The sequence below is a fragment of the Dendrobates tinctorius genome, unplaced genomic scaffold (genome assembly GCF_039654945.1).
Source record: "Dendrobates tinctorius isolate UK_male_01 unplaced genomic scaffold, ASM3965494v1 ptg000060l, whole genome shotgun sequence".
Classification (NCBI taxonomy): domain Eukaryota; kingdom Metazoa; phylum Chordata; class Amphibia; order Anura; family Dendrobatidae; genus Dendrobates; species Dendrobates tinctorius.
Genome location: NW_027361728.1, coordinates 56670468 through 56696526, shown reverse-complemented (window position 1 = coordinate 56696526; position 26059 = coordinate 56670468). Strand labels below are relative to the sequence as shown.

At 44.7% G+C, this 26059-nt stretch overlaps 1 protein-coding gene across 1 annotated transcript; it reads left to right on the top strand.

Moving 5' to 3' along the window:
- Nucleotides 1-13835: 13835 nt before the first annotated feature.
- Nucleotides 13836-20708, top strand: CUNH3orf80 (chromosome unknown C3orf80 homolog). Its single transcript, XM_073578971.1, is given in 3 exon segments — nt 13836-14066; nt 14068-14128; nt 14131-20708. Coding segments are annotated over 3 exon segments (879 nt in total). The 5' UTR covers nt 13836-13871; the 3' UTR covers nt 14754-20708.
- The last annotated feature ends 5351 nt before the right edge of the window (nt 20709-26059 follow it).

Here is a 26059-nt window from a genome sequence, read left to right as displayed (position 1 = left end):
ACCAGAGAGGTGGGTAACTAAGCGGATTGCAGACCCCTGATCCTATCCACACAACTAGCAGTAGCCGTGGAGCGTACCTACGATGATCCTACACGCCTTGACACAGCCGAAGAACTAAATAAGCCTAAAGAAAGAAAGGGGAAATCTAAATCTAAACTGTCCCAGAGCAGACCCCAAAGGAATAGATAGCCCCCAAACATATATTGTCGGTGAGACAAGATGAAAACACAAACGCAGGTAGGAAAATAGACTGAGCAAACGATGGGGCCCACACTAACTAGACAGGACAGGAAAGAAAAGGAAAGACACTGTCTGCAATCACGCAAAAATCCCTGCAAAAAATGCCCAGTATTTTTCTGATAGAAAAATACTGAAGTCACTAGACTTCGCCCACTATATGAGCACTCTGGCCTAGTCTGAAAGCAGAGCAAAAAGAGGCCAATCTAATAAGGGACAAAAACTGGCACAAGCAGTAACATAAGGATGTTATAAATCACCAGTAGGGATGGAGGGAGTCGACTGTCTTAAATCCAGTCAGAAACTCCAGATCTCCTGTCATCCTCCTCATTATCAGGTGGCAGGCCTCTGTTAATTAGATCAGCTCCATTACCTCCAGTAACCAACAGAGGGAGCCGGGAAGAGAACTCGCGACCCCTCTGTCAATACAACCAGCTCCACTACCTTCACTAGTAATCAGAGGTAGGCCAGAAAGCGAATTCACAACAGTCTTCCCTCTTTCCTCCCAAGGCTCTTAGATACCCACTGTTTACCCTGGAAACCAGCGTGCACGCTGGTTTCCAAGGTAAACAGCGTGTAACTAAGAGCCGCGCGGCTCTTAGATACCCGCTGTTTACATTGGAAACCAGCTCCCAGCGTCGCTGATCGTTGATCTTCCGCTGCCACAGCAGTGCGCGCTGGCCAGCGGGAGACCAACGATCAAAAAATGGCCCAGGACGTTTGAGCGTGATCGGCGATACCCGCCAGGGGAGCCGGTCACTGATACATGTCACACACAGCAATGTCGCTGGCGAGATCGCTGTGGTGACACAAAATCAGCGATCTCGCTGGCGATCTCGCTGTGTGTGACGGGACCCTTAGAAGAACCCATGACTGCTGTTTTTTGGTACAAGGTTAGAGGAGGCTGGGTTTTTATAAAGCTGGAAAATCCTCATCACCTGGTCTTTCCTTATGATGATAGTGAACAACCCATAACCCTAACAGGATAATTAAGGTCTGAAACCTTGGTCAAAGTTATCTCAGCACACAAATCTCCAATGGAGCCCAAACATTTGCACTGGCCCATTTCCCTTTTTGTAATTTTTAAAATGTAAAAAAATGACTTTTTGTTGTCTAAAATACAAAGGAAATATGTCATATTTAACTTTACGCCTTTTAGAGATCATTTCATCTTCAACTTGCTTAACTGTTCACAATAACAGTAATTTTGACTAGGGATGCCCAAACTTTTACATTCCACTGTACATGTTCTATACATTTCAGCTTAGAGAAATTATTGTGGATTGTCCCACACACAGTAATGTCCAAAAGACTGATCCTCTCGATAAGACCTGGGCAAAGTGCCATGCTATTCTGGTATGGCACGTGGCTGCATAAAGCCAAAGGGCTTTATGGAGTGGAATCCTGCACCATGTGGCCACCCCTGCCTGCCATCTCACCTTCACCGGCATTAGCATCCCCGACAAGTGGATACTGGTGCATATAGTGATAGAAAAGAAAACCGTCAGTTCCTTTTCCATCACGGAGCCTGTGCGTTTGGCAGAGACCAGAGTGGAGCAGCAAAAGAATGGAGTTAAATGAGCATTTTTTTTTTCTTTTTTTTACATCATTCTGCAGGGGGAAGGGAGATGGAGTCGCACTTTGTAGGAACATCATTCTTAGTGGGGGGGACATAGTACTGTGCAAGAGGGCTTCGTGGGGACAGTACTGTGTAAGACAACTGTGTGGAGACATGACACTATGTAAGATGGCTGTGTGAGAACATAATTCTGAGTATTGGGTGTGTGGGGACATCCTTATTTTAGGGCTGGGTGGGTACACAGTATTGTACAACGAGGCTGTGTGGGGACATAATACTGTGTTGGGGGGCTGTGTGGGGAATTATACTGCATGAGGGGCTTTTTGGGGACATACTGTGTGAGGGTACATCATACTGTTTGAGAGCATGTGTGGTGACATCATATTATGTGGGGACATCATATTGTGGGTAGGGACTGTGGGGTCATCATATTGTACTGGGAGATGTTCATCAAGGTACAAGGTCTGAATAACAGGAGCAGATTGATAAACTTTATAAAAAGCAGTAAATTATATGGTTTTGATTAGCTGCTACTGGTAAGAATACATTTTGCAAGAACCCTGATCATGACATGTATTAGCAGTAGCAGCTAATCAACAGAATTAATTCTGCTCAATATTCAACAATAAAACTTATAAAAAAATAATAATCAGAATTATCATTACAATATGATCTGGATAAGATTTCTGAATGGACAAACACTTGGCAAATGAGGTTTAATGTAGATAAATGTAGAGTAACGCACCAGGGACGGAGCAATCCTTTTGCTGCATATACATTAGATGGGAGAATACTCGGGCCTACAGAACAGGAGACGGACTTGGGTATTCTGGTTACAAGTAAGCTGAGCAGAAGTAGTCAATGTCAAGCAGCAGCAGCAAAAGCAAACAAGATTTTAGGGTGTATAAAAAGAGAGATAAAATCTGACAATTCCAACGTATTGTTACTACATGTGATGATTGCGTAACAAACAGGCAATCCCCGCATGTGTTGCAGTTGTCAATCAGCCGCAAATCATGCAGCCGCAGAGACTCGAACATAATATATGAGCATGCCCAAGATACTCGGATAACACCCGAGCGTGATTGGATTTGACGTTATCCGGAGCACGTTCACTCTTCACTAATTATTACGATAAATCACTGGTGAGGCCACATCTAGAATATTGTATCCAGTTTTGGGCTCCACATTTTAAAAGATATTCAGAAGTTAGAGTCAGCTTAAAGGCAGCAAATAGATTACTACAAGGGATGGAAGGCCTCTCATATGCGGAGAGGTTTGAAAAGTTGGGCTTGGGAGGAGCGTGGTTTGCTTGGGACGGGAGCAGACCTGTTTTGCAGGAGCTCCTGCTATTCCCCTATTTGAAGCTCCTTTAGCCTACCTAAGAGTGGAATATTTCACTGGAAAATCTTTTGGAGTATGCCTGGACTGGGTGGAAGAAAGAAGGGAGCTGATCCTCTGGAGAAAGATCCTCTGCGGTGACAAAGAGGCGTCGGGAGGAGATCCTGTGGTGACCCTTCTACCATCCGGAGTGAAGGAGAACAAGCACCGATCTCAAGTTGCAGATTCCTGGTATCCTCCGGTGAAGTCAGGGACCTATGGGGCCAAGCCAGCCTTTCAGACACCTGGTAAAGAGTCCTGCTTCCACCGCGGCTCCGTCACCAGCTGATGAGAATCTGCAGAAGCGCCGGGAGACCGTGGTGATGTTTGGAGCCAGGACGTCACAGGAGAGAACGGGGGACGGGCCTCCTGCATCTGCATCGCTCAGGACCTGTGGGGCTGGCGAGATATCCTTGGCTGAGAAGCATCCTAGGAGCGGGTTGCGGTACGATGAGGTGGAGTTCGTGACGGCAGCAGCCAGCAGTAGTGGAAGCCAGGTGCACGCTGTGGTGAAGGAGGAGGAAGGGAGCGATTCACAGCTGCAAATCTTGCCGGGGGATTTTCTTCTGTGCAGGTGGAGGGGACATATTCCGGACCTCAGCAGGGTGATCGGGTCCTAGTGGGGAGAACCCTCTCACTCAAAGAAGGAGAGAGGGAAGAACAAAGAAGCAGTGCTGCTCAGCTGTCACCTGCAGTGGTGCTCAGCTGTCACCTGCAGTGGTGAGTAAAACACCGCTATCAAAAAGCAGAGATCCACAGCTCGTCTCAAATATAAGGAGTTGTGCTAATGTTAACCTTTCATGTAGAAGTACTAAAGGCATGAGACAAATGAAGGGGAATTCTCTATACAAAAGGGAACTGGGTACTAATTGTTAGGCGTCGAGTTTTCCCCACTGCACAGGGGGAATCTCGAGCCATGCTCTCTGCAGTCTCCCATTCCTCTGCAGCCACAGAGATTTCTGCTCAGCAGGGTCATCTCTCCAGGCGTCTTGCCAAGGCTGATGCTAGGCGTCTGGTTGCTCCTTCTGGGTCTTCTATAACTCCATGCCTGAGTCAGCAGCAAGTAGACGCTTCTGGGACTAAGTCCTATCTTTTGGGTACTGAGCATGCCCGTGGGACGACCTCCCTTTGGAGGTCGGAGGTCACAAACACAGGTCCCGCTCCTGCTCGGATTAGTCCATCACTGGGAAGGTCCCGGAAGGACGCCACTATAAAAGAGTTGTATGGCCGCTCGGCCATGCGCTAGTATAGACTCTTATGCTTATTTGTGTGTATGATGAAGGATGCATGTTTCTGGTGACTGACTCATTAAGACTCCCCTCCCTTTGATACGCATGTTGGTTAGGGAGAGTAAGAGTCAGCGCCAATGGGTGGCTATGCTCAAGCCACCATGCTCCCAGTACTCTATGCACACTAGTGTCCGACTATGCCTACCTGCTACGGGCACTGTCGTACCGCTCCAGGTAGCTGTGACCTCCGTGCGACGCCGTGCGCACCCCTAGCGCTTTCCTCCCCTGGAATATAAAGCCAGAGTCTTATCACTCAATCAAGAGACTCTTTTAAACAAATGATAGCTTATCAGAAATCTTACTAAAGGCCCCGTCACACATAGCGATCTCGCTAGCGAGATCGCTGCTGAGTCACAATTTTTGTGACACAACAGCGATCTCACCAGCGAGATCGCTGTGTGTGACAGCGATCAGCGACCGGCCCCCTGCCGGTATCGCTGATCGCTGCAGGAAAGGAGAGGACTTTTTTTTGGTCGCTGGTCTCCCGCTGGCCACCACGCATCGCTGCGTGTGACAGGCGGGAGACCAGCGATCTGCTGGTAACTAATGTACACATCGGGTATCCAAGAGACGTGCGTCCCTTAGATACCTGATGTGTACGTTAGTTACCAGCTTCCTGCATCAGCGCGCTGGTAACTAACAGCTCACCAGCGATCACATAGCGATTCACCAGCGATCCTGACACATTGATATCGTTGTCAGGATCGCTGATGAGTCACTATGTGTGACTCCAGCCTAAGATTCTATGTTTGAAGAAAATAGGCTTCTTCTAATAAACAGATTTGGAAATTTACCTCAATAATCATTTTCTGCACATTTCTCTAATGGGGTACCAGTGAAAATAATAGCGACATAAAAGACGAAACGGATCAGTCGGACTCAAACCATGCTTCACATTCTGAGGCCACATTCACACAATGAGCATTTGATGAGTATTTTACCTCATGGCAACATAGGACCCAACAAAACTTAAATACTCTATAATTAATAAATGAGACATCCAGACATAAGTGGAGAAAAGTGGCCATGTAAACTTTATTAAGGGTTACTGAAATCCATGGGAAAAACCAAAATCCACCAAATAATTAATTCTTTAATAAATAACTCCATAAATAATTCCTTTATTAATCCGATAACCAAAATTCGCTCATTGAAAAGAGCAATCGTACCCAACTCTAATAAAGTTTTCATGACGGAAAAAGAGAGAAATACATAAAATTGGAGAGGGCAGGCGGGCATCTTCTTAACTTCAAAGTTGAAAAGTGATCAAATCACCTCAGGTTCTAGTATATATAGTCCTTTACTCCCGCCGAAAAGGCAGCCCAATCAAAGCCCGTTACCGGGTCAATTCACACAACTCGATTTCTTATTGGTTAATAACCAGCCAATTAATAAAACAATTCCTCAGAACCTGAAAGAAGAAACTTAAGGCTGGTTTCACACTTGCGTTTTTTTCGCGGGATTTTAGCTCTAAAAAACGCATGCGTTTTTTTTCCCTATACTTTGCATGGGATGCGCTTATGTGCGCATACACATGCGTTTGTACGCGTTTTTCCGCGCATACGTTTTTTTGCGGTATGCTCTCGGGCGCACAAAATGCATCCTGTTGCATTTTTTGGTGCGTCCGACTTGCCTCAAAAAAACGCATGCGCGCGCAATGCGTTTTTTTACAGCAAGACACCCATTATAGTCTATGGGTGCGCATATGTGCACATTGGCATGCTTATGTATGCTTTTTTTGCACATGCGTTTTTTTTGTTAACCATGGAATTTAGGGGTTTGGGTTAGAGTTAGGGTTAGTTAAGGGGGTTTAGGGTTAGGGTCAGGGTTAGGGTTAGGTTTAGGGTCAGGGTTAGGGTTAGGGTTAGGTTTAGGGTCAGGGTTAGGGTTAGTTAGGGTTTAGGGTTTGGGTTAGGGTTAAGTATGGTTTGGTTAAGGTTTAGGGTCAGGGTTATTGTTAGGGTCAGGGTTAGGGTCAGGGTTAGGGTTAGGTTTAGGGTCAGGGTTAGGGTTAGTTAGGGTTTAGGGTTTGGGTTAGGGTTAAGTATGGTTTGGTTAAGGGTTAGGGTCAGGGTTAGGGTTAGGGTCAGGGTTAGGGTTAGGGTTAGTAAAGTCATGGTTTGGGTTAGTGTGAGGGGCCACCTAATGTTTGGAAAAAACGCAAATGCGGTAAAAACGCACTAAAAACGCATACAAACGCATAAAAACACTGCGTTTTTTTCATGCATGCTCATAAAAATGCTTGAAAAAAAACGCAGCAGTTGTATGCGTTTTTTCAATGCGTTTTTTTGCGGGAAAAACGCACTGCAAAAAAAAGCAAGTGTGAAACCAGCCTTAGAGACAGCATTAATCCTTAAACTACCCAACCCAAATAAAAACAGGTCCATGATGCCATGTAACCATCGGACAAGGGTCCACTGCTTTGACAGTATTTATAAGCCAAAACCAGGAGAGGAACAAACAGAGGAAAAGTGTATTAGAAACACGTCACCGCTTCTGGATTTATCAGCCACTCCTGGTTTTGGCTTACAAATACTGAGGTAAAAAACTGACCAAATACTGAAAGTGTGAACGTGGCCTGAAACAGATACTTTTTCTGACTTAGGGGAAGGAATAGAGAGTGTCCATTCGAAAGAGTTTATTGAAAGGATGGATTCCTCTGAAAATATGGGAAGCAATTTTTCTAATGAGGCAGATTCCGACGAAATTTCATCTTTTCATTCCTCTTCTTCAGAGAATTCTACTAATTATGAAAATTTTGAGTTTAAAGAAAAAACCCTATTACAATCTGGTAGATTTAATCTGGATCAAAAGGAACTTTGTATGAGACTTGGAGATCGTATTTCTAATACTTCACTAATAAACAATATTCCAGCCTCTGATGATTATCCAACTGAAGGATTTATGATCAACATCTGTAAAGCCCTCTAAGCATTGGTGGACACTTTGGGAAAGGTCACCCAGTAATGAGGGGAATTTAGTACTGCCGTTTGAAATCAAAATTAAGATGGCAGGCCCTCAGCAAATAAACAAAGTTAAGGTCTCTGAGAATTTCATCAAAAAGCTTTTTAAAAACACAGTATTGATAATGGATGAAGATACCTATACAAAATCCAATAGAACATTTAACACCTCTCTTCAAGATTCAAAAATAATAGGGTCTTCAAACAAAAATCATGAGATCTCACATTCTAATGACGTCCCAAGTCTCTACGAACTTCAGATTCTCTGGAGAAGATCCAGAAAGATATTGCCTCCTTCAGAAACTGACTAATTATGAAGATTTTAAAAGGAAAAATAATCTGAGGAAGGAATCAATTTTCTTAAAGTGCTGGAATAATCTCCTCCACGGTCCCTCCTGAGGCCTCATCCCAATTTTCACAGGATCTTCATCCCACTTGAAAGACTTGGACCATTACAGTTGTTATATTCTCTACGGACATTCTCCACTTTTGCATGGCAACATAGGACCCAACAAACTTAAATACTCTATAATAAATAATTGAGACATCCAGACATATGTGGAGAAAAGTGGCCATGTAAACTTTATTAAGGGTTACTGAAATCCATGGGAAAAACCAAAATCCACCAAATAAATAATTCTTTAATAAATAATTCCATAAATAATTCCTTTATTAATCCGATAACCAAAATTCGCTCATTGAAAAGAGCAATAGTACCCAACTCTAATAAAGTTTTCATGACGGAAAAAGAGAGAAATACATAAAATTGGGGAGGGCGGGCATCTTCTTAACTTCAAAGTTGAAAAGTGATGAAATCACCTCAGGTTCCAGTATATATAGTCCTTTACTCCCGCCGAAAAGGCAGCCCAATCAAAGCCCGTTACCGGGTCAATTCACACAACTCGATTTCTTATTGGTTAATAACCAGCCAATTAATAAAACAATTCCTCAGAACCTGAAAGAAGAAACTTAGAGACAGCATTAACCCTTAAACTACCCAACCCAAATAAAAACAGGTCCATGTTGCCATGTAACCATCGGACAAGGGTCCACTGCTTTGACATTATAATTAATATTTCTATTTGGAATAGTGACTTTAATAGTAGTTTTGAATAATTGACTATTTAACGGAAGTATATTCCACTAGTATAGCTTTAGGCTATGTGCACACGTTGCGGATTCTGCTGCGGATCCGCAGCGGATTTGGCCCTGCGGACCCGCAGCGGTTTCCGCAGCGGTGTACAGTACCATGTTAGCCTATGAAAAACAAAAACCGCTGTGCAGATGCTGCGGATTATTCCGCGCGGTTTTGCCGCGGGTTACAATCCGCAGCATGTCAATTGTTTGTGCGGATTCCGCAGCGGTTTCACACCTTATCATTATGAGGTGTGAAACCGCAGGGCAAAACCGCAGGCTAATCCGCAGATAAACCGCAGGACTTTTGTCCTGCGGATTTACCTGCGGATTTCACAAAACCCGCGCGGAAAAATCCGCAGTGCAATCCGCAACGTGTGCACATAGCCTTAAAAAAGAATCGAACTTTCCCTCCCAGACATGAGGCTCTCATATATTTTATACGCTACTTTGTATTTGTATGTAAAACTATGTAGGATTTCTTTTGTATGCCAGGAATATTTATAATGATTTTATTTTCTAGGTGCTGTTATATTAATATTGTGTAAATTCAAACTATACTTATACGATTATTATTATTTGCGTTATTCTTCTGGTGCTGTTATTTTTAGCAACTTGAATCCGTGCAAAGTATTTGTATGATTAATATTTTTGAATTTCAGGTGCTGTAATATTAAGCAACATTTAACTACATGTATATTCATGGAAGTGTATGTTTTCCTGTCTCTCCCCTATCTTTATAGGGGGTTTCTTTTTTATTCTCCCTTTCCTTCTTTTTCCAAGTTATATTTGTCCTTCCCCTTCCTACTTTTTTTTCCCTACCTATTGTTCCCTATTTTTACCCATACCTTTAAAAATGTTATAAAACCAATAAAAATTATTGGAAAAGGAAAAGTTGGGCTTGTTTAGCTTAGAAAAAAGATTCCTCAGAGGAGATCTTTTACGTGTATAAATATATGTGCGGTCAGTATAAAGGACTGGCGAATGACTTATTCCTTCCAAAGACCATACTAAGGACCAGGGGGCACTCGTGTGGAAGAAAGGCAATTCTGGCAGCTAAACAGGAAAGGGTTCTTTACAGTTACAGCAGTCAGACTGTGGGATGCCCTACCACAAGATGTAGTAATGGCAGACACTATAACTGCTTTGGTCAGTGGATTCAGCCCTCCGCAACAGTTACAGTATTCATTTGGCACTTTGGGAAAATGAATTGCCCTCCCCTGCACTGTATGATAGTTTATTCTCTGCTTTCCTGTTACTCGATGACTCTCAGGTAGGAGTTGGTTTGTTGTTTTGCAGGTAGATGTGCAGTGGTATTGCCATATTCACACAATGAAGCAATATTCGGCACGGTGCATTTGGCATGATGCCAGTGATGCCTCCTCGCCAGAAGCTGCAGGACGTCTGTTTGATTACAACTATTGAAAATGGGAAAATGGTTATAAGAAATCAATCAATACTCCTGACAAAGCATTAGAAACACCGATGAAGATGGCAGGAGAACCCAGCATGAGCTGAAGATGACTATATAATGTCTACAGACTGAATATACGGGGACTCCAAGCTTTATGCATCATTACTAAAATCAATCGTTAGCATTATAAGTCTCTGCATTGGGATAATAGCAGGGCTGTAACCTAATCCCCCGGGCCCCGGTGAGAAATCCATCTCAGACAGAAGGTGTCTCATTCCCAATTTCCTATGTCCTCAGACTGGTCAGCTAGGTGTAGAGGTGCTGCAAGTCGGACCCCACTGATCTGATATTGATGGCCTAGCCTCTGGATGTGAAAATCCCAGATAATCCCTTTAACGCCTTTACCTCTGTAAATCCCAGGGATTTAACCAATAACCCCTTTACACCCAGGGATTTAACCAGTAACCTTCTCACTGTCCTAGACTAACAGATTTAACCTTTAATCCTGTCATTGCTGTAGACTACCAAGGATTTAACCATGAATCTTTTCCCACCACCTAAGATTTAATCATTAACCCCTTTAATGACGTAGACCACCAGGGATTTCACCCGTAATCTCTAGACCACCAGGAATTTAACCACTAACCTCTTCACTGTTATAGACCCTCCCAGAATATTAACATTCAAGCCTGTATTACTTTTAGAAAAATATTCAGGATTGAGAGTCCTCAGTAGTTGATACCTTTTAATGGCTAACTGAAAAGATGGTAATACATTGCAAGCTTTCGAGACTACTCAGGTCTCTTCATCAGGCTAGACTAATACAAAATCTGAAGTCACATATTTATGCACAATACAGCCTAGAAAAAATGCAATAGATAAGACAAGTGACGTGAAGCAGAACTATCAATATGGGAGAGGGAGAAACATAAATATAAACATTGGACCAGTTCATAGATAAGGAGTCTGGATGTTTTATGGTCCTCTGATTGGGGTCTAGTCTACTCCAGTACCGAAATTAATTTTTTGGACACCATCATTAAGCTAAAAAACAATGAAATAGAGACATCCCTGTATCAGAAGCCAATCGACCGTCCAACATACCTTAAATGGGACAGTTTCCATCCAAAACACATAAAGAACTCTATTATCTATAGCCAAGCCATCAGATACAATCGTATATGTTCCAACCCCATGGATAGAGACAAACACCTTGGTCGCCTCAAAAAAACCTTTTTGAATCAGGGTTACCATCCAAGAACAATTGAAAACCAAATTACAAGAGCCACCAGATTGTCAAGGAATCACCTGCTACATTACAAAGCTAAAGAAGAAAATAACCGAGTGCCTCTAGTAGTCACCTACAACCCAAATCTGGAGGTGCTAAGGGGAGCTGCACGGAAATTACAACCTTTACTACAAAAAGATGCCCGATTAAAATCAATTTTTCCAGACCCCCCACTGCTGTGTTTTAGGCAGCCCCCAAATTTAAGAAGCATCATTGTCAGAAGCTCCCTGTCCTCTCCAACAGCTGCAGGAACCTTTCCTTGCAACCAGAAAAAATGTAAAACCTGTCCATTTATAATGACCACGGACAAGATAAAGATCCCCAACTCACATCAGGACTACAAGATCCCAGGTACTTTCACCTGCATTACATCTAATGTGGTGTACTTAATTATTTGTACTAAATGTCCAACTGGGGGTCTGTATGTGGGGGAGACAGGGCAAAAGCTTAGAACAAGGATGAATGCTCATCGTCACACAATAAGAGAAAAAAGAATGGATCTACCTGTGGCAAAACATTTCTGTATCCCTGATCACAGCAGCATGGATATGAAATTACTGGTATTGAAAGGTAACTTCACATCTCAGATAGAGAGACGAGTTTGGGAGTACAAATTTATGACGAACTTTGACACTCTCAGTGCTGGAATGAATGTGTCGCATGGATTTATGTCTTTTTACATCAATTAAGGAATTTCCTTTTAAAACCTTGCAGGGCAACACAGAACTAGACCCCAATCAGAGGACCATAAAACATCCAGACTCCTTATCTATGAACTGGTCCAATGTTTATATTTATGTTTCTCCCTCTCCCATATTGATAGTTCTGCTTCACGTCACTTGTCTTATCTATTGCATTTTTTCTAGGCTGTATTGTGCATAAATATGTGACTTCAGATTTTGTATTAGTCTAGCCTGATGAAGAGACCTGAGTAGTCTCGAAAGCTTGCAATGTATTACCATCTTTTCAGTTAGCCATTAAAAGGTATCAACTACTGAGGACTCTCAATCCTGAATATTTTTCTATCTACTGGCTAACACGGTACAAAGATATACATCTTTCCTGTATTACTTTTAGGTATTTATCAGACTAATCTCACCAACATAAAGTAGAAGTAATGTCTTCATTAACCCCTTCCACATGCCGGACCCGGTGGACGTCACCGCTGCTTCCCTACACTAGGCCTCCATCCCTGTTACCGTGAACCACTTTTCAATCTGCAGATTTATAAATGACAAGAACGGTATAAATGTCAGTAGGTTTGGCTCCGAGAAAATAACTTGTTGGGCTGCCAGGAATCACGTACGGTAGACGTTCATAGACCTCCACCTTCCTGAAAAAGAAAAAACAACCCAGACCCTCAAAGAGGTACACAATGTTATATCAGAAAGAATGTATTAGTGGCTGCCGCTCATCAAGCCGACACGTCTGAGCGTCCCTGATCTCTTCTTACGTTTTATGAATCGTAACTTGTCATGTTTGTCTCGCCTTCTCGAATGAATCTTATCTACAGAATGTTCTTATGGGCTGACTGATCTGACACAGACTCGGCTTCCATAATCTGCAGGTCTGTACGTATGCACCAATCATACATATACTGAGAGTGGAGTAAGTCATTGCACCCGAGGCATAAAGCATGGACGGCTCATATATTACACAGGCGTGAGGACCAGACAGAAGACATGTCAGGTGCTGTCACTGCAGAATTCACACATCTGGTGACTAATATCTGGCAATATTCACGGACTGATCCCGATCTCACATTATGTCCGTGCGCTGACTGCAGCCATGGACATCACACATAGCCGTCTGCAGCCACGGACATCACACATAGCCGTATGCAGCCACGGACATCACACATAGCCGTCTGCAGCCACGGACATCACACATAGCCGCCTGCAGCCACGGACATCACACATAGCCGTCTGCAGCCACGGACATCACACATAGCCGCCTGCAGCCACGGACATCACACATAGCCGCCTGCAGCCACGGACATCACACATAGCCGTCTGCGGCCACGGACATCACAAATAGCCGACTGCAGCCACGGACATCACACATAGCCGTCTGCGGCCACGGACATCACACATAGCCGTCTGCAGCCACGGACACCACACATAGCCGACTGCAGCCACGGACATCACACATAGCCGATTGCAGCCACGGACATCACACATAGCCGATTGCAGCCATGGATACCACACATAGCCGTCTGCAGCCATGGACATCACACATAACCATCTGCAGCCACGGACATCACACATAGCCGTCTGCGGCCGTGGACATCACACATAGCCGTCTGCGGCCGTGGACATCACACATAGCCGTCTGCAGCCACGGACATCACACATAGCCGTCTGCAGTCAGGATCTACCCGGCCAGAGCTCATACCTGCCGCACACATGCCCCAATCAATCGCTGCCATCATACATACACTGTAATCATCTGCAGGTCATGTGGATGTACAAGTCAATCTGGGCAGATGCTGGGAATCCAGCAGCAGAGAAAACTTTCCCCCATGCTGATATGCCATGTAATGGGTGGCGCTGCCAGGGGTGGGCATCAGGGAGCAGAGTGATGGGTGATGATGCCTCTAGGTGTGCTGTGCCTGCCCTGCTGCCAGTGTGCTGCTGCTGATGATGATGCTGGGATGGTTGGGATGACTGAGGCTGCTCTGCACACCATCGCTCAGAAGATGATCAAGTCGTCTGAGTCCAAGGTCACCGGGACAAGGACCCCGAAGGCAGCACTCCCCTACTCATCAGTGGCCGCAGTCGGAGGATTGCAGGGGGCTGCAGCTCTCCGCTCCCCTCCCTGGTGAAGATGTGACACTCGCAGAGCGGTGCCGGCTGCTGCAGTGTGCCCGCTGACGATGGTGCAGAGCTGCTGCTCCCCGGAGGGCTCCCTGCTGCTGCTGGTCACGGCGCTGCTGCTGGGGGCTGAGCTGCTGCCGGAGTCGCAGGCGGGCTGGAGCTGCGGGGATCTGCTGTGCGGGGACAGGGAAGGCTGCTGCGTCTTCGGGAACGTCAGTCACACGGAGATCAAGTGCTGCCAGCTGCCCTTCCACACTTTCCTGGACAATGTGGGCTGGTTCGTCAGGAAGCTGTCCGGGCTGCTCATCCTGCTGGTGCTGTTCGCCATCGGCTACTTCCTGCAGCGCATGATCTGCCCCAGCCCCCGCAGGTACACCCGGCCCCAGCCGCGGAGCACAGGGGGCCCCGGGCTGCTCAACGACACCAGCTCCCAGGACTCGCTGATAGACAGCGTCCGGCACCTGTCCGAGCACGAGCTGCGCATCATCTCATCCCCCGTGCTGCTGCAGCTGCCCAGCTACGAGGAGGTCAAGTATCTGCCCACCTACGAGGAGTCCATGAGACCCGGGCAGCAGGTCATCCTGCCGGTGTCCCAGATCCCAGCGCAGGCGGAAGATGGGGGGCCTGGACCATTGCCCCCCTATACACACTGAGCTGGAGCTTGGGGTCCCTGGCGATGCTCCATCATTCCAATAGTACCGAAGGTTTGGGGGTTCTGTGACTGTGCCCCATATTCATGTGAAGCCGGAGGATGGGGAACGTTGTCCCAATATTTACCACAGGCTGGCGGATGACAGAGAGTGTGCCATTGCCCTTTATATTAGAGGATGGGGTCCGTGGCATTGCCCCATATTTACTGTAGAGGATGAGGTCCGTGGCATTGCCTCATTTACTGTAGAGGATGGGGTCCGTGGCATTGCCCCATATTTACTGTAGAGGATGAGGTCCGTGGCATTGCCTCATTTACTGTAGAGGATGGGGTCCGTGGCATTGCCCTTTACATTAGAGGATGAGGTCCGTGGCATTGCCCCATATTTACTGTAGAGGATGGGGTCCGGGGCATTGCCCCATATTTACCGTAGAGGATGGGGTCCGGGGCATTGCCCCATATTTACTGTAGAGGATGGGGTCCGGGGCATTGCCCCATATTTACTGTAGAGGATGGGGTCCGTGGCATTGCCCCATATTTACTGTAGAGGATGGGGTCCGTGGCATTGCCCCATATTTACTGTAGAGGATGGGGTCCGGGGCATTGCCCTTTACATTAGAGGATGGGGTCCGTGGCATTGCCCCATATTTACTGTAGAGGATGGGGTCCGGGGCATTGCCCCATATTTACTGTAGAGGATGGGGTCCGTGGCATTGCCCCATATTTACTGTAGAGGATGGGGTCCGGGGCATTGCACTTTACATTAGAGGATGGGGTCCGGGGCATTGCCCCATATTTACTGTAGAGGATGGGGTCCGGGGCATTGCCCCATATTTACTATAGAGGATGGGGTCCGTGGCATTGCCCCATATTTACTGTAGAGGATGGGGTCCGTGGCATTGCCCCATATTTACTGTAGAGGATGGGGTCCGTGGCATTGCCCCATATTTACTGTAGAGGATGGGGTCCGGGGCATTGCACTTTACATTAGAGGATGGGGTCCGGGGCATTGCCCCATATTTACTGTAGAGGATGGGGTCCGTGGCATTGCCCCATATTTACTATAGAGGATGGGGTCCGTGGCATTGCCCCATATTTACTGTAGAGGATGGGGTCCGTGGCATTGCCCCATATTTACTGTAGAGGATGGGGTCCGGGGCATTGCCCCATATTTACTGTAGAGGATGGGGTCCGTGGCATTGCCCCATATTTACTGTAGAGGATGGGGTCCGGGGCATTGCACTTTACATTAGAGGATGGGGTCCGGGGCATTGCCCCATATTTACTGTAGAGGATGGGGTCCGGGGCATTGCCCCATATTTACCGTAGAGGATGAGGTCCGTGGCATTGCCCCATATTTACTGTAGAGGATGGGTTCCGTGGCATTGCCCTTTACATTAGAGGATGGGGTCCGTGGCATTGCCCCATATTTACCGTAGAGGATGGGGTTCATGGCATTGCCCCTTTTTTACTATAAAGTAGAGGATGGGGTCAGTGATATTACCCCCATCTATACATTAAAGTAAAGGATGGGTCAATGCCATTACCCCCATATATACATTAGCGTATGGGATCAATGCCATTGTCCTCTTACTTTAAATAGAGGATGGGGTCCTTGGCATTGCCCCTTGTTTATTATAAAGTGGAGGATGGGGTTTGTGGCATTGTCTCTATACATACAGTATATGAAAGGATGAGGAAAGTGCCATTGCCCACATTTACAATAAAGTAGAGGACGGGGCAGTGGTGTCGCCCCCTTTACTCTTAAAAAACTGTAGAAGGGGGAAAACCAAATGATTAGACTTATTTGGACAATCACTGTCCTGATATACAGCTAACAAGATCCCTGTTGCTGTCATTTGCTTGTGTCCATATTCCATCGCATCAGTGTCCACCTTCTGTTCCTTGCGTTTAGTCACCGTGACCATAGTTATCTATGGTATTATATGTTTGGGCATGACGATCAGATCCACTGGATCAGAAAAAGACCTGATCTGTACCCAGACGATCATTATTACTAGTGTACATACTGTGCATAGTGGTTGGATCCCAAAACTCCACCATGGGTGGTAGGAGATCTTTAGTTTGCAGGATGGGACAGTCTCCTGTGGTATTGTCCCCATCTTCATAAAATGTCTTAAATAGACCTGCACTGCTGATTAGTGATATTTTCTGGGAACATTGGTCTGATTGGGGCGAGAATGTGCATGTGTCATAGCAGCCTTACATCAGCTGGAGGGTCTGTCATCATGCAGTCATTGAACATTGGTCTTGCCCTGTCGTCTGCTCTGTATGCTCAGTGTCCTGCCATGCCCTCTCTATAAGGTTCTGTAAGAGTTAATCCCAGTACAGCATCCTGGGGGGCTTCTTTAATCTGCCCCAAGCCTATAGCACAGTAGTCAGGCTGGGGTGCCTTGTAGAGCCGGTGACTACCTGTAGGGTGGCTGCAGCCCCTCACACTTTAGCCAGTCTGATATCTGATGTCCCAATTGTCTAGTGTGGCACTAATTATGGGAACTGCTGTGTAGTCTCTGGTTATTCACACTGATCAGATTGCTGCAGATTAATAGAAGTTTATTGAACTGGGACTAATTTGCTAAAATTAACAAAATAATTTCAAACCTGCAAAGATAATAAATCATTTAATAGTATTACCATGCTCTATAATATAGGACAACGTCATCTTCTCATCACTATCTTCTGGAGGCGCTTTCTCCATCCTTGCACATGCTGCAGTGGTAATTTTCTGCCTGTGTGATCCATTCCCCCCGCACCGGACTGCGTAGCCCCTTCACAGATCAGAGTAGTCGCCTCGTGTCCACTGCTCGCTATGATTTAAATACCTCTCTAGTCTACTGACTGCAGTTTTACTGTAGGTTTCTCTTGGCAGCTAATGGATTATCTCTGCTCTGGACCTGTTTGACATGATTGTTCACCCCATTGTCTTGCCTCTTCTTGTCTGGAATGCAACTTTCTTTTTTTTTGTTGGCTATCCAAATACCAGGATGCCCCTATATACTAACATTTAGGCTAGGTTGGTATACTGGGGCTTTAGAGGGCTTTCTTACTTCTCAAGACAAAGTTGGAGGATTTTTTGCTGTCGTCCCTTCGTCTGTTGGATGCAGTTCTCAGCACTCAGCCCTCTGCAATACCAGTCTCTGGCAGAAGCCTATGTCAGTAGAAACTGCTTTCGTCCTTTACAGGATAATCAATAAACTCCTAGATATCAATTTACTAGAAACTCCTGGAATGGGACAGAGTATTGGAAACAGAAGGAATGAATTACTCTCCATCGCATTACATTTAGTTATATATATGAGTTATATCGCAAGTGCCTGAGAGATATGTTATTGTGTTTAATGTCTGCTTCTATCGCTTCTCACTGCTGCAGGCAATATGGCACTCTGAGAACACGGAGTGGGGTACATCGGGGACGTTTACTACCACATCAATCCTCTAACGATTGTGTGATGGTAAACTCCTTGGCGCCTTTATCTCAAGTTTTGTACTTGAAGAACAAAACATATAAGCCATAGACTTTTGTCAGGTGCCTGACTATCTGCTGTGATACATTTTGGATGTAACTCTAGCCGCACATTATGATCTAGAATGCTTTCTAGATTTGGGAGATTTGCACAGTATGAGCATTAATGATGCCGTCCAGCAATGCACAACAATGTATGTACATTGGCCATGATTGCCTGGAGAAGTACACACGGTATTGTCTTGGAAATTCGGAAGGACGTAGAAGGAGGTTAGTGCCTGCCTCCATTTATAGAGTCAGTAAAAGGGAAACTTCAGTCATGGCCTAACGATGCACGGACCCCCTTATTGGAAACCATTGATGAAGGGCTTTGCATGTCATAGAATGCACTTGGTAGTATACGTTACCCGGTACTTCATATAGGTGACAGAATGCAGAATTACTGACCAATGTAGTCTACAATGTAGAATCTGTACTCCTACCAGCAAACATGGCGAGGGCAATGCCTTTACAGCGTGCAAGTTGGAGACGCACATACATTCGGCTGTAGTTGATTTTCACTTTTGATTGAAGTCTTCCTTTACACAGGACTTGTTAGCAGGATTTTGGACTCCTGACTGTAGACATGGAAGTTTTGGCGCTTTGAAGCTGATACTTTTTTGGAAGAAATCTGTTCTGTCGTTCTGCTGTATTTAGGCCTAGACGTTTTATGCTAATTATACGCACCTGTCGGGGAGCTGGATGTTACACTTGGGTCTATGCTTGCCTGTCCGAGCAGTATCTGCTCCCCCTCCTGCCTCCGTTCTATGACTGACAGATTACTGCTTTTCCAGTAACTTGCTTCCGCAGGCGCTGGCCTTGCCTAGGGCGGCGCATGCGCAGATCTGTTTCTCAGTTCAGCGACGTCATTTGGACACTACTGTACATATCCAGCCCCTAGCAATGCTGGCGCCGCATGAGATTTCATCCTGAAGAGGCAAGTCCCTACCTGTCAGACCGCGAGTGTGTGAATAATACCTAGACTGGCAGGAGAGGGCCAAGTGCAACATCCAGCCCCGCTGCACTCGCACCTTATTAGCATAAAATGTCCATGGCTAATTACAGAAGAACGACAAAACGGATTTCTTCATAAAGTATATTTTATTGAGATATTTTATTGAGATTCAAAGCGCCATTACTGTCATCTCTTTAGTTAAGAGTCTAAAATCCTGGTGACAGGTCTTTTTATAAAAGGTTAATTCTGCCAGAAGAATTTATCACTTAGCCACAAAATAGATGTTAAATTCTGTATTTTTGGGGTCTGACTGCCAGGATCTCTGGTCCCTTGTCCCCACCTTAAAGTAGATGCTAGACCACGGCCAGGATCTGCTGTGTCTGGCGAGTGGAGGCCACACGCTTGACCACCGCTCCATTCAAATTCCTGACATTGGCTGTTCAACTGGACAAAATGTGGTTCCCCCATTTCTGTGGTCGTGAGGGTCACACTGATGGGGGCACCACTCGTCTTGCTTTACTGCCCATTTAGTGGAAAGATAAAAAATTCTTCTGGCCAGGATAACGCTTTAAAGATTGTTTTATTCTTATGCAATTAAATGAGGCAAAACCATGAATAATGAAGGTAACCATGCAGCGATTGAATGGAAGTTTCAGAAACGGCCTCTGCAGCCAAAATGTAACCGTTACTTCTTTAGTCAATTATAATTCCTAGATTTTAAAGGGGTCTCAGGAATTAGGAAAATATATCTGCTTTTTATTCCCAGAAATAGTGTCAAGCTTATCTGTTGGAAGTTTTAGAACTGTAGCTCAGCCCCACAACCTTGAATGAGGCTGAGATGCAGTATAAGGCCGGGATCACACATGCGAGAAACTCTTAATAACCCGCACTCGGGAGCGGAGCGTGCGGCTCTATGTATTTCTATGCAGCCGCACACTGCGCTCCCGAGTGCCAGCGGCAGTGCCGGGTATTAAGATGCAAGACTCGTCTGAGATTCTCACGTGTGATCCCGGCCTTAGATACAGCCCATCAAGAAGAATGGGAAGAAAAAGCAGACCCTTACCTTCTGACGACTCCTTTAAAATTGGGATCTTCACTGTGATCTCTGCCTCGCTCATAAATCATTAGATAAAGTTATCTAGACGGAACAGCGCATTTACCTATCACTGCCTTATCATATTTTGATTTTGCTCAGGCCTTCAATGCAAGAAATCATTTCAGATATATTTATGTACTCTTATATAAGTGAGATTTATTCGCAAATATAACTTTTTATTTGTCTATGATTGATCTGAATTAATTATCTTTAAACCTGTTTCCGTGTAGTTGTTGATTTCTAAGGAAAACTAACTGGTTCGGCAGCTATTTTATTCTCTTTTCGTAAAGGACCTGGTTTTAAATGTGGGTGCCGTATATCAAGGTTCCCTTTGTACCATGACAAGAAATGCGGTCTTAATAAAGATAACAAGTGGCAGAGGAGATTTCGGTGGTTCTATATTTATAATAGTGTTTCTATAAACCTGATTATTCAAGCCATTCATTGGCTAAAACATAGAAAGGAGTCTTCTAGAATCTCAATGCTGAGGAACTTCAGATACGCTGGATCCATATTCTGAAAATGTTGCGTAATTGGGATCATATGATTGTTGACAGAGTCTAAAAACTGCATAAAGGTATGAAATATTGCCAGAATATGCCATCAATGGTTATTGAGCGTCTATGTTCTGGAACGGCCACCGATCCCTTTCATGCTCTCCCTTCACTATTTCTCCCTGTATAGCGGCGCTCCCGAACACCCACTTTGCATAGAATTACAGCCAGCCATAGTCACTTGATTGGAGTCGTACTGTAGCTCCGCTGTGCAGGGGATCTGCAGCACAGCTCCCGTCGCATGACTATGGCTGGTGGCAATTTTCTGCAGCTTATGTTCAAGAGTGCCGCAGTGCAAGGAAAAGAAAAAGTGAAGGGACCACAATTCTCAATTAGCTTTTGTACCCGTCACTGTCTCCCAGAGGTCAAACTCCCACAATTGATGGCATATCCTAACTATATACCACAAGGGGTTGTTTCTCAGAAAATGGCAGCTCTCCTGTCCATCAAATGTCTGGTATGGCGTTAGTATGAGCTAGAATACCATACATAAAATAATTTGCTAATCGTGGATAACCCCTCTAAATCTTGAATGTCCTAACCCTGACATAACAAGAAATATAAATCACCGCACACTTTTCTTGGATATTATGCAAAATTCGTGAATTTTATTTAAAAACATCCAGTCCACAGAAAAAGTGCCAAAACAGAAAAATTAGTATATACAGCCTTGATACCAATACCCAACGTTTCGATCCTCCCGGATCTTAGTCAAGGGGTACTTGGTAACTGTAGTATCAGAGATGTGGCACTTATAATAAATGTGGATCCCCTTTGGGTGTCCCCAGGTGCTGGAATATGAGGATAAGGCCTGACAGAGGCTGCAATGGCCGTGGTAAGTAGCTTTGGGCCTGGGGGATTGCCATGGGGCCGGGCTGGGGTTGCGGTGGCCGTGGTAGAAAGCTTGGGGCCTGAAGGGTGGTGTAGATCACAAGACAGGCGGCGCTCCCGTGCCTTGCCCTGTCCAACGCATCTTATAGGAACAACATTTGCTCTTCTCCAGTCTTCTGGGACTTCTGTTCTCCAAGACTTTTCAAAGATTATGGAGAGTGGTTCAAAAATTTCTTCTGATATCTCCTTCAGTATTCTGGGGTGGAATTCATCTGGACCTGGAGACTTGAATTCATTTAGGCTAGCTAAGTGTTTCCTCACTATCTTTCTCTTTATAGATATCCTGGATTCTTCTATTCCCTTAATAGGACAGTGTAGATCAGTTGATGTTACATTTCCTTTCTGAGAGAAAACAGGTGCAAAATAGGAATTAAAAATTTCGGCCTTCTCAACATCCTGTCTTACCATTTCATGATTTTCATCCTGTAAAAATCCTCCGAGAAGCTCCGCCCCCTGCCGTGCCTCCTCCGGTCAGCTCCGCCTACGTCCGCCTACTTCTGCATGCAGCCTGTGTACCCTTTCTTTAACATGGGTACGCAGGTCGTGCAGATACCTCCGCATGCGTCCTTTCTAACATACAATGTGACATCTCCTCGTTTAGGCTAGTTTCACATTTGTATATGTAGTAGCTGCTGAGGGCTGCGGACTTCCTCAGAGAAGCTCCGCCCCCTGCCGTGCCTCCTCCGGTCAGCTCCGCCTATATCGACCTACTTCTGCATGCGGCCTGTACGCAGGTCATGCGGATGCCTCCACATGAGTCGTTTTAATGATACGGTGACCGCATCAAATTCCAACATGTGTTCGACGTGGGTCGCTGCATCGTCAAAACGACGCATGCGGAGGCATCCGCATACATCCGCACGACCTGTGTACCCAATGTTAAAGACAGGGTACGCAGGCCGCATGCAGAAGTATGCGAACGTAGACGGAGCTGACCGGAGGAGGCAGTGGAATGGGGCGGAGCTTCACGGAGGAAAAATGTGAAACAAGCCTTATCAAATCTGTTTCTTGCAAATAAGTTGTATCCTTCTAGCGTTGTATTCCAATCATGTGCATTAGTATAGAAAAATTTTAGTTTGTCATTGGTTTCACTTTCTCCAATACTTTTATTATTTAGATTTTTTGGTCTTTGTTCTTACCGTCCACTTTTAATAGCAGGGTTTAAAGCTGTCCTGATGAGTGTAGCAAGGCGACTTCCAGATACATGTTTTCCAGTTTTCGTAAGGTGCACCCCATCTCTAGCAAGTAGTCCATCATATAGATAATTCACTCCGTGATCCAGAAATCCAAATCGTTGCTGACGGCACCATCGACATAGCCAGTAGTTCACCTGCAGTAGATCCAGCAGCACTCTGCTCTTGGCATTGTGGGTGCTCTGATCTCTTTTCCCTTCTTTCAGCAATAGAGATTACAGAAGGGAGGAGGTGGAAGCTGTACCTGGCAAATCAGAGTATAGAGAAAATTGAGCACATCCAGATCTTCAGAAGGGGCAGATCACATTTTAGTGTGTCAGAGTGGGAATATGGAGGAAGGCATACACAAGGCAGTCTGAATGGAAGGGTATTCACAGGCTGTTATTGAGCAGAGAAAGGAAAGCTCCCATGGTAAATTATGCAGGAGGGGAGATCACATATTACTCAGCATCAGTCTCTGATTAAAGGTTGCAGCCTGAAACTTAACTGCATTTTTCAATGAAAGACATTCAATCATTTATATGTAATGTGCCCAGGTCTGGCTATGGCACCTATGTCCTTGATTATCCTTAAAGGGTATGTTAAGATTCTTACATAAACCCTTTAATGCTATATGATGAGAATATCCATCATAAGCATTGATAAGTTAATGCTTAATGATAGATCAGCTGCAGGGTTCAGTGTTCCTTAACCCCCTAGATACCAAGGTCCATAACGACCATGCCATATAGTTGTTTAGGCACAAGGAAAGAGCTCCCTCTCTTATCCCTCTGCACCTTACCCTCACCCTCATGGCCTGATTGCCAATGCGTTGTCATGTCATCCAGAGACCTAAGAATGGCCCTTAAGGCTGCAATCATAGTGGCCATCCTAGATGCAATATAATGCCTCTCGGTGTCATGCTTTGGGCATAATGTAGTATAATGCAAAAGTATTGTGTCTTATATGAGAGATCAAGAGCATTCAAGTTCCCACATGGAACTAAAATAATCACAAAAAATGTAATAATTGCCCTTTTCTCCCACTCCGCTTTTTTTATTATGTAAGTAGATCAAATGATGAAAAAATTGGTATTGCCATATTTGTAAAAACTCCAGCCATAAAAATATCACCTTAGTTAATCTATTAGGTGAAGACTAGAGATGAGCGACTTTGCCTTTTTTAGGGTCGAGTCGGGTTTCATGAAACCCGACTTTCTCAAAAGTCGAGTCGAACGAAATCGTCCGCCTATTGGGAAAAGTCGAAGGTCCGACTGAAACACGAAACCCAATGCAAGTCAATGGGGAAGCAAAGTCGGCAGGGAGTGGAGGACACCTACATGCCGGACCACTTTTTTAAAGTGCGCAAAATCTCTCTCTCCCTGGACGCTGCACATGTCATCTCGTTACCCACAGTGTACCTCCTTGCTCATTGGCAGAAAAAAAAGTCACGTGCAAGCATTCTGTGAAATCTGACTTTGGCGCTTGGGTCGATGACCGCATGGCCGACCTCACGCTATGGTCGGGTTTCGCTTGGCGAAACCAGACTTTGGCGAAAGTCGGCGACTTTTGAATCTGACCGACCTGTTTCACTCAACTCTAGTGAAGACCATTAAAAACCACAAAAATGATAGCAGAATAGATGGTATCAATAAACATGTCAACCATCCCACAAAAAATAAGCCATGACATAGCTGTCAAATAGAAAACAAAAAAGTTATGGCAATACAAACAAATATTTTTTTAAGTAGGAAATGGAGGGGGGGACTTCTATTGTGAAAATCTACTGACCCGTAAAACAAAGTTAAAATGTCACTTATCCTGCCAGGTGAACACTGTAAAGAAATACAGCATTTACTGTTTTTCTCCCCATCCCCCCACATCTCTAAAAAATGAAATTAAGATTATCAGCATTGTATATACACACACCCCAAGATGGTAATATCAAAAATACAAGCTGTCTGTTACAAAACAAACTCATTCGCCTATGTCAAGTGAAGAACTAAAAGCTGTGGGAATTGAAATATTTTATCTTGGCATGGGCGTAATTGTGTCATCTAATAAAATATAAAAAATGTTTATCGCATAAAGGGAATGCTGAAACAGAAAAATAATAGAAATGAGAGAATCGTTTTTGTTTGTCATGTCCTAAAATAAAAGGAATGAGAAGAGATCAGAAGTCATGTGAACCCCAAAATGGTATCAGTAATTAAAATACAGTTCATTTGCAAAAAAAACAAATCTGTCAACCAAAAAATAAATAAGTTATAGCTCTAAAGTAGCAACTGAAGGCAAACTTTTTTGCAAGTTTTTTATTTTTTTAAGTAGTAAAAATATATATATATATTTGGTATTGTCATACATACCGTATATACTCGTGTATAAGCTGAGTTTTTCAGCCCCTTTTTTGGGCTGAAAAAGACCCTCTTGGCTTATACACGAGTCATACACCTGAAAGCCAGAGAGGGAGGGGGAGCAGGAGACATGATACCCTCCTGGCGTCTGCATATCCGGCTCTGCTACATCTCAGTCCCGGCGTCTGTATCTCCCTTCCGGTCTTCCTCCTGTGTGGTCACATGGTATCACTAATTAAAGTCATGAATATGGACGTGTCTCCACTCTCATAGGGGTGGAGCCGCATATTAATGACTTTAATGAGCAGTACCATGTTACCACACAGGAAGACGACAGGAAGGGAGATACAGACATCTGGGACTGAGATGTAGCAGAGCCGGATATGCAGACGCCAGGAGGGTGAGTAGCACTGGGGGAGGGTGAGCCAGCCATGCCATAAGGAGAGGTGAGTATGTCTTTTTTTTCTTTTAAATCGTAGCAGCAGCATTATTATATGGGGCATATATGGAGCATGTTATGGGCCACCAATAACCTTTGTGAAGCATTATTATATGGGGCATATATTAATATGGAGCATGTTATGGGCCACCATTAACCTTTGGGCAGCATTATTATATGGGGCATATATTAATATGGAGCATGTTATGGGCCACCATTAACCTTTGTGCAGCATTATATGGGGCATATACTGTATATTAATATGGAGCATGTTATGGGCATCATTAACCTTTGTGCAGCATTATATGGGGCATATATTAATATAGA